This window comes from Xyrauchen texanus, chromosome 25, assembly GCF_025860055.1.
Source record: "Xyrauchen texanus isolate HMW12.3.18 chromosome 25, RBS_HiC_50CHRs, whole genome shotgun sequence".
In the NCBI taxonomy this organism is placed as follows: Eukaryota; Metazoa; Chordata; class Actinopteri; order Cypriniformes; family Catostomidae; genus Xyrauchen; species Xyrauchen texanus.
Window position 1 is genome coordinate 20,964,508 of NC_068300.1, and position 15,645 is coordinate 20,980,152.

Consider the following 15,645-nt stretch of genomic DNA (forward strand, 5'->3'; position numbering starts at 1 on the left):
GTTTTGATGTTTAGTGGTCTTACAGCTTTACAGAGATTTTAGTGATATGACATACTCCATAACGCCAGAAAATGCTCATGCCCGAATCAGCATTACGCTTGCATTAAATGCAGTAAAAATACAAAATTAGAAACTCAATAATTGCATAATAATAATCTGAAGTTCATTGGAATGTTGCAATTATATTGTTAGCTGGTATTTTAAAAGGATCAATAGTAAATCAATATTTCTAAAATTACAATTATGATGAGGAGGATGAGGTAAGAAAAGAAGGCAGATTTGGTGTCATACATTTTGAAAACAAAGCTTTTCAAATATTACCAATTCAAGCGCATCCCTAATTTCCTTTGCAATGTCCTCATTATTTAATTAGCATTCCGACACTTTCATTTAGATTCAATAAGACTACTGCATCAGCCTATACCAGCACTAGAATGTTTTCAGTGAGTTGTGCAATGTACAGAAGAATGCTTCAGTTACTCCCACTTCCTGGAGATCCAATCCGAAACGACCAGCTGTTTCAAGGCGCCCCTCCGAGCCCAACATAAGCAAAACAATACACAGAAAAACATTAAAATCATCAATTATCGGCTATTTTCGATTCTTTTCTTTACAAGTTATAAATCTAGGCGAATTGGCCGTATCTTGTTTTGAAAACATAATGCTGGTTATAGCCCAGCCAGCTACGGGTTGTTTATCTGTAGTAAGGGGAACTTGAAACCGTCCCTTGCCCCATGTCCTCGGTTGTTTTTCTTCTTTCGCCTGGATTCTCCATGTTGTCGGAGAAAAAGTGAGGGCTTTACCTAGACTAGAGGCGGCTACGGATAAATATACAAGCGATAAAGTAAACTGAGACGCGAAGCCTAGAGAAAAGCAGATAAGAGAAAACAAAACAAAGTGCCATGCCCCTCCCATGTGGAAGAGAATAGAAGGCGGGAATAAATAAATATCAACATAATTTGTCGCCGTAGGTTCGAGATATTTTTGCGCGAACGGAAATTATTAATTTCAAGTATCGATAGCCATTAAAGCCACTAAATGCGGTCCGACTGTTTGTCGCTGGAAAAGGTTGGTTGGACGTTGAGGGCTGTGCGTTTGTTAGATGGAAAGTTCGATCATCACTCAAGTGCAGAGAGAGAATTCTCGGTTGCCTTCGAAAACAGGTAGGCAATGCACTGTCACATGTAAAATGGTAGTGTTTCAGCGCTGTCAATACAAGCGGACCTCTTTGAACTCAGAGATTCTCGCTTTGGCTCTAACGCGACGTGAGATTCGCACATTGTTATTTGTGATATTGAGCTGATTGATGTGTCACATTATGGAGCGGAATTCTTCGGAACTTAACGAAATCCGCTCCATAATGTGACACATCAATCAGCTCAACATCACAACATATATCTATATATATCTATATATATCTATCTATCTATATATATATATATATATATATATATATATATATATATATATATATGTGTGTGCGCGCGCGTGTGTGTTTGTTGTTAAGACAAGGCTAAATCTCAGTGTAACTGCTGATTTTTCCCCCCCATTATTTAATCTACATGTTTTGCTGTTGCAATCAGGCAGATGCTTGATGTTTACGTAATATAATTAAAATACTGTTTCTCTTTCTCTAATTTTTTTATTATTGTTTTCAGCTTATAAATTATTAATGAGTCGTTTTCTATTTATTTATGTTTCCTTATTACAATACTATGATACTTTGCTGAAGGTTTGTAATTTTTTTTTTTAAACGTCATCAATCCTACCAAGTTCATTGTTGTTGAAATAATCTACTGTTTGCTCTTTTGTGATGTTAAACGGGCGGTGTTTCATAGCTTGTCTAATGAATAATTCAAGAGACAATTTTTCTTAACATTATGCAGATTAGGTTTCTGAACTATTTTCGGTTTGAACGCGTTTCCTAAAATCGCATATCTCATACTCTACCTCGCTGAAGTAAAACTGCTAAAACATCGAGTTTAAATGTGAAAAACATCGGCCTAACCGAGAACGCAAGGTGCCGCGGAGGAATGCACAAACACACCCCTCAGCACACGCCCTCCATCTGCCGCTCGACGAACAGCCACAGGCGATACGATTACACGAATTGTAAACCTGGACGCATTCATTTAAGCATTTAAAGGATCGTGTGTGTTTTTTTATTTATTATTATTTTTCTTTAGCGTAAAGGCCACAATGTTCTGCAGAAAATACCAAGTAGCCCTTTTGTTCCCTTACTTACTACACGGCGGACCAGCCTATCCTCTCGACAGTGTGTTGACGTGCTACTGGTTATCGTGTTTCTTCTGCTTTGCTCTTATTATAGACCTGACGTAAATACTTCTGATATGAAAGCCGTCGTTCTATTGTGACCATATGTTATTGATGTTAATAAGGCTATTATAACATATTTTACGACCTATGTATTAGTGAATTACGAGCAGCCATTATGATGGAAATGGCCAAGGCAAGTATGCAAAAAATAGTTGAACACAGTTGTACATGCTTGCTTGCATAAAGAAGTGTCCAATTACACGACTCTACCACATGTCTAATAAATGACTCGTTTGTGGCCATGACAGCAAATAGTCAAATTATGGAGCTCAGATTGTGAACAAATAAAAAAGTGCAAATGTAAACATACGTCTGTGGCAAATAATGTTTTGCAGTGTTGCATTTTGTATTGTTTTCAGTTGTGTGTTTGCTTTAGAATCTTAAGAAATTCGATTAGTTAAGAATTTTATTCAGTATTATAAATATTTAAATGATTAAAGTGAGGATTACAGTGTATTCATTTGTTATTTAGATAGTTGTTTGACATTCCTTTGTCAATAGCTGAGAATTATCCACTTGTAGCCTATCTATGGTTTAGTTGTACATGTGCTGGATAATAACGGATTACATGTAATCTGTATTATGTAATCATATTACAAACCCAAGTACTTGTAATGAGATTGATTTACATAAAACAAAAATGTGGTAGTAATCCACACATAAATGCCAAACCGATTGCATTAGTGCGGTAAAGTTAGTTTTGCAAAATGCTTTTGTACACGGCTTCAAAAATTTTCCCAAACCCGCTTTTGATTCATATAGTGTTGTCACGATACCAAAATATCAGTAGTATCAATACCAGTAAAACTCCCAGATTTTCGATATCAATTTCGGTAATATGCTATTGAACACTCCTTTAGCCTATTTAATAAAGTTGAATGTATCGATGGAAATAATACATTAAAATAATTGCATGTTTCCTCAAGTAGGACCGTATAAAATGATTTGTTTTTCTAAATGCCGTTTTACCTCCAAATTCTGTGTTTTCCATCAATTTCATTATCAAAATAGTGTCTAATTAAATTAATTAATATAACTGCAATCATATGAAAATAGAACAACCACTTCTTAACCATTGCATTCTTTTAATCAAAGGTTTTTTTAAGTCAGTTAATGAAGTGCTTCATTAAAGATGCTCACAGCATATTTCAAAACACAAAATTGGTTTTAATTTGTCAAATAAATTGCTGCACAACAGTATATCACATTATAGCAAAACAATGATGAAAAATTATATTCAGTACAACAGCTCTCTTGCTTGTGAGATATTGCTTAAATATAATAATTATTATTATTACTACAGTAAATACTACATTGTACTATACATTACTTATATATTTCTGTTGTGATTTCCTTAATTCTCCCGTTAAGCTTTTATGTTGAATCAAACTTCTTTTTTAACGTGACGGCTTTTCCGTTCTGTGTTTTTCACTGTTGTTTCACATCTCCAATTAATACTTTGGTTATAGTTTCCAGTGTGATTATTAAAGGGAAAAATGCTATGATTTAATTTGATAAATTTACTGTCTGCAGGCGCTGCACACTTTAAACTAAATGTGCATTCTCTCTTGTCGTCTACTACAAGCGCAGTGCTTGATGCTTAAAAAATTTGGTGTTTTCCGCATAGAAGTGGCTTCACTCATACACGTGTGTGCTGAAGCGTGCAGCACATGCAGACTAAATTTAGCACGGTTCAGTAATCACATGGCTTAATAATCACATGGCTTAATAATCACACTTGGACATATCCCTATTTTAATTTGATTAATTGTCCATTTCAATGTAAAATGGTTTGTTTTCTTTTAAGCTGATTTAAAACAATGTACATTTACTTTTGCAGCTATACTGCAGAAGAAAAAATATTTTAAAATATCCAAAAATTCTTTGAAAAATATTTTATATTTTTTAAGGATTTTTAGACTATTTTAAATGGAAAACAAGACAAAAACACTTGCAATTTTTTTTTTGCAGTGAATTTCTTTACTGAATTAAACTTAATAAAAGGTTTTTTTTTTCCCCTTAAATTCAATGAATGTCATTTAAAGGTATTTTAAAAGATTATTATTTTTCCTTTTTATTGTTAGTAAGCACGTTTAATACAACCTTTTAAGCAGGGGCACAAGCTGAATAATCGTTTAAGAGCTAATGATTAATCATTGCAATAATCACCAAATAGTCGAATAATCATTCTAATAATCGTTAGATTAATCGTTTATCAAAATAATCGTTAGTTGCAGCCCTACAGTCAGACAGTGTGTTGGGACTAGATTGAGTCGGTGCTCAGTACTACCGGTACTGCAGAAACACTGGTATCATTAAATTTTTATTTTTTATTTTAGTATCGACTTTTCTGTACCTGTACTTTTGACACCACTAAATTCACAAATATAACTTGTCTGGACTACATTTCCCAACAACGATCGATCTTAGCGGTTAAGAGCATTTTCTACAGGCAATTTTACGAACGTTTGTTATTTTTTTACAAGCGTATCCCAAAACTGCACTTAATATGAACATGCGAGGATGTGCTTTAAGTGCTGCTTAAGAGACTTGCCTTCCTTGTGACAGTGCTGAAATGTGACCATATAGTGCTGCTCGTCATTGTAACTTCAATATATTTGTTCATAACTTTACAATTTGTAATTTACCTCACTAACATTTTTTTAAAAACATTTCTTAAATATTCGACCTAGTTAACTGCATATTTACATATTGTTTTTACAATAATTTTGTGCAGAACGTTCTTTTACACAATCTGCTTCCATAATCAGGTGTGCATTTGTAATATATTGTTTTCACAAATTCCTCTCGGTATAAAAGCTTCCAGGATTATAGTGACGACAGTGGAGGCCCTGCTTATTACAAGCATTCATTGACTATTATTCTGTGTTATCGTGGAGCGCAAAATTGGAGACGTGCTGCAGGTGTCTGCTTAAATCTGTATCCTCACGATGTTCTTAGCTCTGTACGATTACTCCAGAGCACTCGTTAATCTAGAAGCATTTTCAAGAACTACTTAATTTATGATACTTTTGGGAAATGGGCCTCAAAACTAAGTTTAATTATAAATTGGATTTTACGATCTACTCAGGCTTACGATGCTTTTGGGAAACGATGCCCAGATCTGGTGCATATTTCTTTTTGCAAGTCCATTTGGTGGTGCAAGTTTTGCATAAATTACATACATCAGGTTTAATTACGTTTTCTTTACTGCACTGAAGCATTTTTTACAACATTATATCAAAATGGTTCAAGCTTGTCCTACTCAAATGTATGTGACATCACATAAACAAGAATTAGGTAGGAAGAAATCCAAAAGCAATCAGATTAGATTACTTTAAAATATAGTCCAATAGATTACGTTACTGACTTTAATTTTAGTGTTGTAATCTGTATATACTTGAGGACACTATAGATCCATGGCTAGTTTAATCAAATGTCCAGTAACTCACTGCATACCTGAAAAATAGCTTCCATATGTATTGATAAAACATTAAGTCTAAACGATTTGTTTTTCATTTGGTGAAGACCAGAACAAAGACATTTTTGGGTGGGATAACATTGCTGATGTTCTCCCAGTGTTTTCAGATATCTGCTCTTTAGATACATGTAAAAAAAAATACAACTTATCTTAAAAAAGTTCTGAACAGAATTGAAAAGTTCTGGGGGCAGGTATGTATATTTGAGCTTCTCCATCCAGTGCTCTAATTACAGAAATCAAGCACATGGCCTATTACTGTTTTCTTAACTGATTCCTTGGAGTCCAGTTACACCAACCTCTTGGAACTCAAATCCATGCTTGACATTTATTTCACCTTCTTTAGATCTTTATTATGTAGGAAATGTCAAGCAAATGATAATTCACCAAATTAAAGGACCAAATTAGTACTGCAGAATCTCCAGGTTTTAGTGTTTAATTTTTACTTTTACTTTTATTCAGTGTTAAACAGAAAATTGATTTTTATAAAAGGACTCACAGTCTCTTAATTCTAGTTACTATTAAGTTAGTACTCTGACCACTTACATGCTTCTAACAGAACCTTTGATGGCCCTTAAAATGGCATTCCTTATTTCAGACCGCTCAGAAATCAGTGCAATACTGTTCCATCTGCACGTGAAACAGAAAGTAGATTTAAATTCATGGATAATTACATTTGTACTTCATTTCCTAAGTCCTTGTGTTAAGCAGGGCTTTATCAGTGAGTGTACAGATGGGCAAATACAGCAAGAGTAAATGATGACGAAGGAGGCCATTTTCTCTCATCCTCTCTCCGCTGTACATGCCGCTCGTATGTTACATAAGATGAGTCCTATGGCTACATAAGCCCCCAAAGGCTTCAAGAGGGAGAAAAGGTGCATGGATTGGAAATGAGGATCAGCCTCTTTTTCCATTGCCCATCAGGATGGTCAATGCCTTCATATGAGAAACAAAAAAATAGAAATAATAACTAGTACTCATATTACATCATTGTTGAAATAAAAAGCAGATTCTAATCATTGCATGATTTACTCTCATGTGCAAGAGCTTTAATGTCTATTTCTTATATTATATGCTTCCTCGTAATCGTAACAGGCAAGTCTGGACAAAATCATGTTTCACTTACATGCATATTTTTAAGCCATAGTATGCAGAAGCCCCTAAATTTACAGTGAGCCATAAGTCCTCTTTAATGAATTGCAAAACATGCTACAGATGTCATGTTACAAAACATAGCTCTTATTTCTGTGGTTAGAAGTTGTGTTTGTGGGGGATGCATATGGAGGACCGAATGAGACAATATAAGAAAAAAAATATTAAATATATATATATATATATTTGCAAAGAAATGTAAAAAATAAAAAAGTATACTTAGAAATAAATAAATAAATGTTTAAATTTGACATAAATGAGAATTGATACTAATAATCGACTGATTTGTATTGATTCATATTCAATGGAGATATCTAGAGAGCAGGATGGACGATATAATGGCAATATACATATACAGTGTATACTGTAGGATATCACACATAGTAAATTACATGCTTATAAAATTGTTAAGAATTTATTTAACTTTTTTCAAATAAAATAAAAATCTGTAAAAAAAATTAATCAAGAGTCTTGTGTGTAACAACAAAACAAACTGTGTTTATTCATTTACATGCCTTAAGCTGGGCCACACTAGCCGAGTTTTCATGCACTAGTGTCAATTACATAATCACTGGCCAGGTGGAGGGAGACGGAAGTACGCATTATGTCAAAGTGTCTGTTATCAGATCTGTTGAAATTGTGGTTTCTGTTCAGATTGTCAAGATATTCAGCGGAATCCCTGATGGCTGGGATTTCTAAAAGTGTCTGACAGGTATTGTCATCCTAGGTACATACAGTTACCATGATATGAAATTACTTAAACAGTGTTATAAAATGTCTACCTCTAAATCATTCATTCAGTAGATATCATTCATTATCCATTCAACCTATTTGACTGTGGCCTCCAAGCTTTATTCTGGAGCACTCTGAACTTGATTGCTATGCCTGAATTAGAAAACACGCCCTCTCATTACCACACAGACAAAGAAATGTATAAATAAAAATATTTGGGAATAAATACATGTATAAATAAATAAATAAGAAAAAATTAATTTGGTAATAAATACAATAATGCATAAATAAGGAAATAAATGTATAAATACTCATTTATGTCAGATTTGAACATTTATTTATTTATAAGTGCACCTTAATTAAAACCTTAATTTATATATTATATTTTATATATATATATATATATATATATATATATATATATATATATATATATATATATATATATATATATATATATATATGTAGTCAAATTCGGTCCTCCATATATGCACTTCTAGGACTTGTCTCTGGCAGACTCTCCTGTGATGAAATAGCAGTGTTTGTGTGTGTGTTGTGTGTGTGTGTGTTTGTTTGTGTGTGTTGTGTGTGTGTGTGTGTTTTTGTGATTTACGAGGACAATTTTGTAAGTTACAAACTGGTAATTACAAGGTTATTATGCTATAAATGTGATTTATGAGGACATTTATAGTGTCCCCATAATTCAAATCGCTTAAAAATCATACTAAACAATGTTTTATTGAAAATGTAAAAATGCAGAATGTTTTCTGTGAGGGTTAGGTTTAGGGGTTGTGTTAGGTTTAGAGGATAGAATCTATAGTTTATACAGTATAAAAGTCATTATGTCTATGGAAAGTCCTCATAATGATAGGTAGACCAACATGCGTGTGTGTGTGTGTGTGTGTGTGTGTGTGTGTGTGTGTGTGTGTGTGTGTGCTCCAATGGTACTGCTGAAATGTGTGGGCTTTCCCGCCCTCTGAGATTATATAACATATACCAGCCATGGCCAGCAGTCTCATTTAAAACAGATTTTCTGTTTCTGTGCAACGTGTGCAATCTCTGCAGAAGGGTGGCTGAGCATTTGATCATTTTGATGTTTACAATCACTGTGTTTACTGACGAAAACAAATTCCATTGCAGTGCTCTTAAATATTTATAAGATCTGTCAAGTGCCAGAGGTATACTTAAATGCTAAATAGTGAAAGAAAAATATTGTTTGCATGTAGTACAAGGTCTGTCTTATCTATTGAAGGTTAAATTGATTTATCAAGAAAAATGCATTAATGCACACTGGGTGGGGTCTAGCAATAGTCTGTAGAACTTTGTAGTAGCTTCAAGTTAGATTGATTTATGGTGTTAACAACTAATCAATAAAACTGAAAATGGTCAACAATAAATTGTATTCTCTATTAGTCAGGTCTTTTGGCTATGCTTGGAGATACTCCATAAGTGATGTCACTCTACAATGACGAAAATGTTTTTGTTTTTTTTATGATATAAGCACATTTGATCACAAAAAAAAAAGGCAGAGGCATGTGCATGCGTCTCAACCAAGCAGAGTACAATAAAGAAACGGAGAACAACAATAATTAAAGGTGTACTCTGTAGTTTTTTCCTAATGAAAAATGTTTTACTCCTGAGGAAATTAATTGTAATTTTGAGTGCAATTTTAACTAAACAAAAATTTACTAAAATGATAATTACATTTATATTTTGAATTAACCACATTTAATTTAAATCCAACAAATAATGCAAGTAACAATATTTATGAGAAGAATAGTACAGGAATATATGATATACTAAAAAATACAGGACATTTTTATTTTTATTCGATTAATTGAAGAAAGTGTCAAAAGATTAATTGATATATCAAAATAATTATTAATAGCAGACTTAGATTGTTTTGTAAAACAATCGCCAGGAAACTTGTTATTATATTTAACTCATTTGAGGAAGGTAGAAAATGTAAAAATTATATTTTATTGTGTTGTCCTTCAAACAGATCAGGTAAATAATAACTCGCCTCGGAAACCTGGAAGTCGGAACATCTTCAAAAAGCTAATCTGTTGCCTTCGACCTCAAGATGCCCAGCTGCCAACATCACCTAACCATGATGCCTTGTTATCACCTGAGGACAATGGGACCATTGCTGAAGTATTAAATTATCATTGAATCACTTTTACACCTTAAAAATATGTAAAAATACATTTCTAAAGATTACTAGATTTATGTAAAGCATATTTAATTTATATAAAGAGTTGGACTAGCTAACAGTAGCTACCTCCAGTGTAAAAATGTTTTGTCTGCCAACTTTATGTGGTAACATCTAAATGAACTGGTCAAAAATATTATCTAATTTGAATAAACCAGAATATTTTAGGCTGTACCAGCAAAAGTCATTTTTTAAGGGTCAGATCACGTAGAAATAACTGGCAGCTCCTGACAACTGACTCGTTTAACTTTGAACCATTTACATTTTTAGTGTAAACAAAACAAAATATACATTTCTAGCTGCATCCAATACATTAAATTTAGCTGCAAGTTGACTGAATAATGCATTGATCAGGAAACATTTTCATGCTTGGGCTTCTGCTCAGCATTTGTTCTACATTGTAAGCCACTGCATTGTCCTGCCCAGTAGAATGAATGTGATGAAATCTTTGGGTAGAGGAATGCAAAAGATACATATAAAAACACCAAATGAATTCCCCCTCTGTTCTATAAAATGAACAGACAATAAAAATATGCCTTTAAGTATTTTCTCCTGTCAGACATAAGCTGTTTGATCATGAGTTACAAGCTCACATGGTTAGGAAATGATAAAAGCATGATGTACATATACTTACCTAAAGAGTTATGGTATCATCTCCAGATTCCAGGGGAGTGTCTTCTGCCAGCAGTGACCTCTCAGGACCAGGGGAAGATCTGTGTGGTTATAGATCTGGATGAAACACTGGTGCATAGCTCCTTTAAGGTACGCCCAGTTGTGCATTAAACTTTAACGTATGAGATTGCATACTCATTTAAATGAGTCTCTGAAGCAAATGTCTAATGAACTAGATATATTGTCTGTAAATAAATTAAGCGACATGCAGCAGTTTTAATACTTTGTATCCTGTTATTTTATGTCGATTTACATAGTAAGATCATATTAAAATATAAATATTAAAACAGTTCATATAATATTCACATTTAACAGCATTGTTAATATGTAATATCTTAAGTTATATATTGTGTTTTTTTTAGCCAATAAGCAATGCAGATTTCATTGTGCCTGTGGAGATTGAGGGGACCACACACCAGGTGAGATCTGATTCATATTTGTATATGTGAGAAACACTGGTATTCCCCTGCCAGTGCACTGGTGTTTTTCATTGACTTGCATGTGCGCAGTTTTTTCCCAATGAAAAATGAATGATGAGCACCCTCTGCTGGACTGATGTGAGAAGAGAGCTTTGGCAGTGGCTGAGGATTGCGATGTTATGTACACAAGTAATCACAGAAGACATTTGCCAATGCTTAGATTTTTTTTTTTTTTTTTTTAAACTGAGCTTGCATCTTTCTTTACAAATATCTTAGTCCTTTGTGGTTGTCCTCTTTCTAACTTTTCACCTTCATTTGGCCTTTGCCTGGTTCAAGTAATCCAGGATAGGTTAGTTCCCACTAGTACGACCTATTCTCGATTACTTGTTTCAGGAGGAGGCTACCAGCAGCGGAACTATAAGCACCACAGTGCACTACAGAACATTTTGTGGTGTTATTTTTTATTTATGTTCTCAAATCAAATTATTTTTGATGACTTCTTTTAGCAGTGAACTTTGCATTTAATATATCTGTGATGTCAACTATACTGACAAAAAACACTTGTGTTTTAGGTGTACGTGTTAAAGAGGCCATATGTGGATGAGTTTCTTCGGAGGATGGGAGAACTGTTTGAATGTGTTTTGTTCACTGCAAGCCTTGCTAAGGTATCAATTTTAAATAATTTGACCATTATTTGACCGTTTGTGATTCACCTACCAAATGGTTTTAGCAGGGTTCCCACAGTCATGGATAACCTGGAAATATGAAGGAATTTGAAACGTTTGTTTTCCTGACCTGGAAAAATCATGGAAATAAAAATTTTAACATTTTTAAAGTACATGAACATTTCAATTGTTCATAGATGTATACTAGATATGCTTAGCTTTAAAATATTTAATTAGCTAAGTATCTCTTTTTGTGAGTGCAAAAGCCAAAAATTATTATTTAGTAATCACAAGTGACTGTAAAAGTCCTGGTAAAATCATGGTAGTTCATTAGTGTGGGAATCCTGTTTTAGTGAATTATGCCCTGATAGTTTTGCTTATCCCAGCTTTCCAATGTTTGTTCTGATCCTGTATTGATCCAAATTTGCAGATCCATTGCCCTTTTCTAAGTCCATCCCTCCTTCTCGTCTATCCTTTTTTTATCCCTCTGGTAGTATGCAGACCCAGTGACTGACCTGCTGGATCAGTGTGGTGTATTCCGGGCACGGCTGTTCCGTGAATCTTGTGTGTTCTATCAAGGCTGCTATGTGAAAGACCTGAGTCGCCTCGGCCGTGAGCTCCACAAAACCCTGATCCTAGACAACTCCCCTGCCTCCTACATCTTCCACCCTGAGAATGCTGTGGGTTTCATTTTCCTGCTGTCGATTAGCCTTTGTTGAACCCTGTGCTTGGCTTCTAGATTAATTCTCTTGCCATTTTACATACATTTTAAGTTTCATGCATCCACTTATTGTGAACAGAATTGGGCAGTTTAAGACTGAATTAGTTGTATTGGGCATAATATATACACTCACTGAGACAAGGAACACTTGTGCACCTACTTATTCATGCAATTATCTAATCAGCCAATCGTGCGGCAGCAGTGCAATGCATAAAATCTTGCAGATAAAGGTCAGGAGTATCAGATAATGTTCACATCAACCATCAGACTGGGGAAAAATTTGATTTGACCATGGCATGATTGTTGGTGACTGATGGGCTGGTTTGAGTATTTCGGTAACTGCTGATCTCCTGGTGTTTCACGCACAACAGTCTTTATGGTTTACTCAGAATGGTGCCAAAAACATCCAGTGAACAGTTTTGCTGACAAAAAGGCTTGTTGATGAGAGGTCTTAATATATAAAAGGACTTAATAAAGTTGTCAGTAAGTGTACATTGGTGTTCAAAAGTCTTAGTCCACATTAAAAATGTGAGACTGAAAATCTAATTTAAACCTGGAAATGAAAGTTTACAACAACAAAAAAATTAAACAAAGAAATGTTACTATGTAATATTAATCAAGGGATTGTGCAGGGTTTTTTTTTTTTGCTTCTTGGTTACTAATCAAATCAGCAAATTTGTGACATTTACCATATTAACTCCTTTGTACAAAATAATTATGCTGGGATAACATGGATCATCTGGTTTTGCACAAACCTGTGTAGCCCATGCCAGCTCTAGTTATCAAAGCAATAGGGAGACATACCAAATGTTAAAGTAATATTCCAGGTTCAATACAATTTAAAATCAATCTACAGCATTTGTCGCATAATGTTGATTGCTATGGAAAACAAAATGTTTTTCGACAATCCGTAAACATTAAAATACTCAGTGTTTCCAAAGTATAGCCACAAAACTTAAACAATGCGTGCAATAACATGAGTTTAGTGTGATAAAATCGCTTGCTAAGCTTTTCTGGGTAAAGTTATATTTTACATCTTCGTTGCCATGACAGCATAATACTGTACACCCCGTAATCCCAGTAAAAGTCAATTTAAGCAACTTTACAGCTCAAATAATACCAGAGTTTTACATGAAAGTGCTTTTATACAATTTCAAGCTTCACATATCTGACTTTAAATCCTCCAAAAATTGGCCCCATTCACTTCAATAGTAAGTGTCTCACTGTAACCTAAATATTTGCTTTTTTTTTTTTAAAGAAACACGTCAAAAAATGTTTTGTGTTAAACAACATTATGCCACAAATGTTGTTGATTAAGCTTAACTGGCATTGAACTGGAACTTTTTACTTAAATTGTGGTACTGAAAATATAATTTCTAATGAAAGCAAACTGTATTAAATCAGACTTTTGTACCCCACTGTATGTAACAATGTAATTATGAATGTTAAATCATATATACAGTAGGTTACACTTTGTATCCTTAATACACTTATATTTAATAATGACATGCATTTTGTATGTAATGCTGACTATATGAGGACCTCTGTGTCTTTTACAGGTTCCTGTAATGTCCTGGTTTGATGATTCAGAGGACACTGAGCTGCTGCACCTCATCCCAGTATTTGAAGAGTTAAGTCAGGCTGAAGATGTTTATAGCAGACTAGAACAACTCAGGGTTCCATAATCCCTACAACTGCCAGACCACAGCAAACCTAAATCTTGCATTGCACTGACTGCCAATCACACGCAAGCGGCTCATATGACAGAAGGCTCAACCCTCTGACCTAAAAACATAAACAAGTATTCTACTGAACAGAGAGAAATGTGTGTTCTACTATGGATTACACTTACGTGGATGATATTCTGGTCAGAGACCAACTGTCTCGGTCATAGAGCTTGCTTTTTGCAATAACAATTTACAAATTTTGTATTATTATCATCATTATTTCTTTTTTTTTTTGTACTATTTTATGAGTATTTTTTTACAATTATAATGCCATCTTTGGGGAGATTTAAACAGATGCTGTTAAACAGGACAATACACAGGGTCTAATCAAGTCATTAACAAACTGAAGTCGATGCATTATGGCATACAGCTGTAATGTAAGCACAATATACCTTCAGGCCAGTGTCTCTATGCAAGCTCTACCTGAACACACCCTCACGTCACATGTTAATTTACATCATGAATTCAAAACTATACTTACAATATTTAAAGGGAAACTGGTGTTTTTAAAGTATTCCAGACGTAAGCATAATGCCACAAAAATTGTGAAATGGCTTAAATGGAATACATCTTATATTAACTATCCAACATGCTATGCATTCTTTTTTATAAATGCTAATGTGACACCAAGGACCAATACAGCCTTGTTTTTGGTAACAGTTCTATTACTTTACAAAAGCCTTGTTGAGGCGTAAATAGCTGAGGTGAATGAATATTTTTTATTTTTAATGATATTCCTGTTTTTAACACTGTTTCATGTGAATTACATCCACATACTGTTAATTTAATTTGACACTTCCTGTATTCATCTTTAAGTGGCCTTATATCTGCTTCAAGTGTACTTGATGAAAGAGGTTGTTTTGATACTTGCGGGGCAGAATTAACCACATAGAATGAACCAAAGATATTTATTTTGTTGAGTTCACTTCTAAGTCTCTGAGGGTTTACACCATGCTGTATTTATGCAGAAAACTACTTGCTGTCCATCATATATGTGTATATTTGGTTTAACTTGAGTTTAAAATCTTTATATGATACTGTTATTCTATCTGGCATAGACCAGACGTTCCAGCTCTTTTTTTCAATCTTGTAATATTATTTAAACATGATCATTTCTATAAGTTGTTTTCATTGTAGCATAAGCATTCAAAATGGCCATGTTTTTATATATATATATATATATATATATATATATATATATATATATATATATAAAAACACAAAGGGTGTTTATCTTGCCTTTGTTCAAAAATCAACATGCCCTGAATAAAGTTTGTGCTATTTAATATTTTAGACTTTTTATTGCAGACAATATTTAGTTTTCCCCCAAATAGGAATATAAAATGGCTAAGGCAATAATATTCATCTTACATATTGTATACAGAACTACACAATTCTAAAGTAAAGCATGTGAAATCATTTGGTTATTAAAATAACTTCTATTCCAGTTTAATGTTCAGAGTCAAGCAAGTCAGTTTTAGGTTGATTCCTACTAAAAAAAAAAGTGTTTAACTGTGGCACTATGTTTTG

At 33.7% G+C, this 15,645-nt stretch overlaps 1 protein-coding gene across 1 annotated transcript; it reads left to right on the top strand.

Moving 5' to 3' along the window:
• The first annotated feature begins 641 nt into the window (after window positions 1-641).
• LOC127618837 (carboxy-terminal domain RNA polymerase II polypeptide A small phosphatase 2-like) lies at window positions 642-15,317 on the top strand. Its single transcript, XM_052091480.1, has 7 exons — window positions 642-1,163; window positions 9,702-9,853; window positions 10,572-10,673; window positions 10,946-11,002; window positions 11,575-11,667; window positions 12,162-12,347; window positions 13,948-15,317. The coding sequence occupies exons 1-7, from the start codon at window positions 1,103-1,105 to the stop codon at window positions 14,071-14,073; spliced, it is 777 nt and encodes a 258-aa protein (XP_051947440.1). The 5' UTR covers window positions 642-1,102; the 3' UTR covers window positions 14,074-15,317.
• The last annotated feature ends 328 nt before the right edge of the window (window positions 15,318-15,645 follow it).

Bases quoted from the DNA above. Each gene is read 5' to 3' on its own strand.
- LOC127618837 (XM_052091480.1), top strand. From the start codon at position 1,103: ATGGAAAGTTCGATCATCACTCAAGTGCAGAGAGAGAATTCTCGGTTG. The intron at 11,668-12,161 runs GTATCAATTTTA...TCCCTCTGGTAG, and splicing joins TCACTGCAAGCCTTGCTAAG to TATGCAGACCCAGTGACTGA. The intron at 12,348-13,947 runs GTGGGTTTCATT...TGTCTTTTACAG, and splicing joins TCTTCCACCCTGAGAATGCT to GTTCCTGTAATGTCCTGGTT.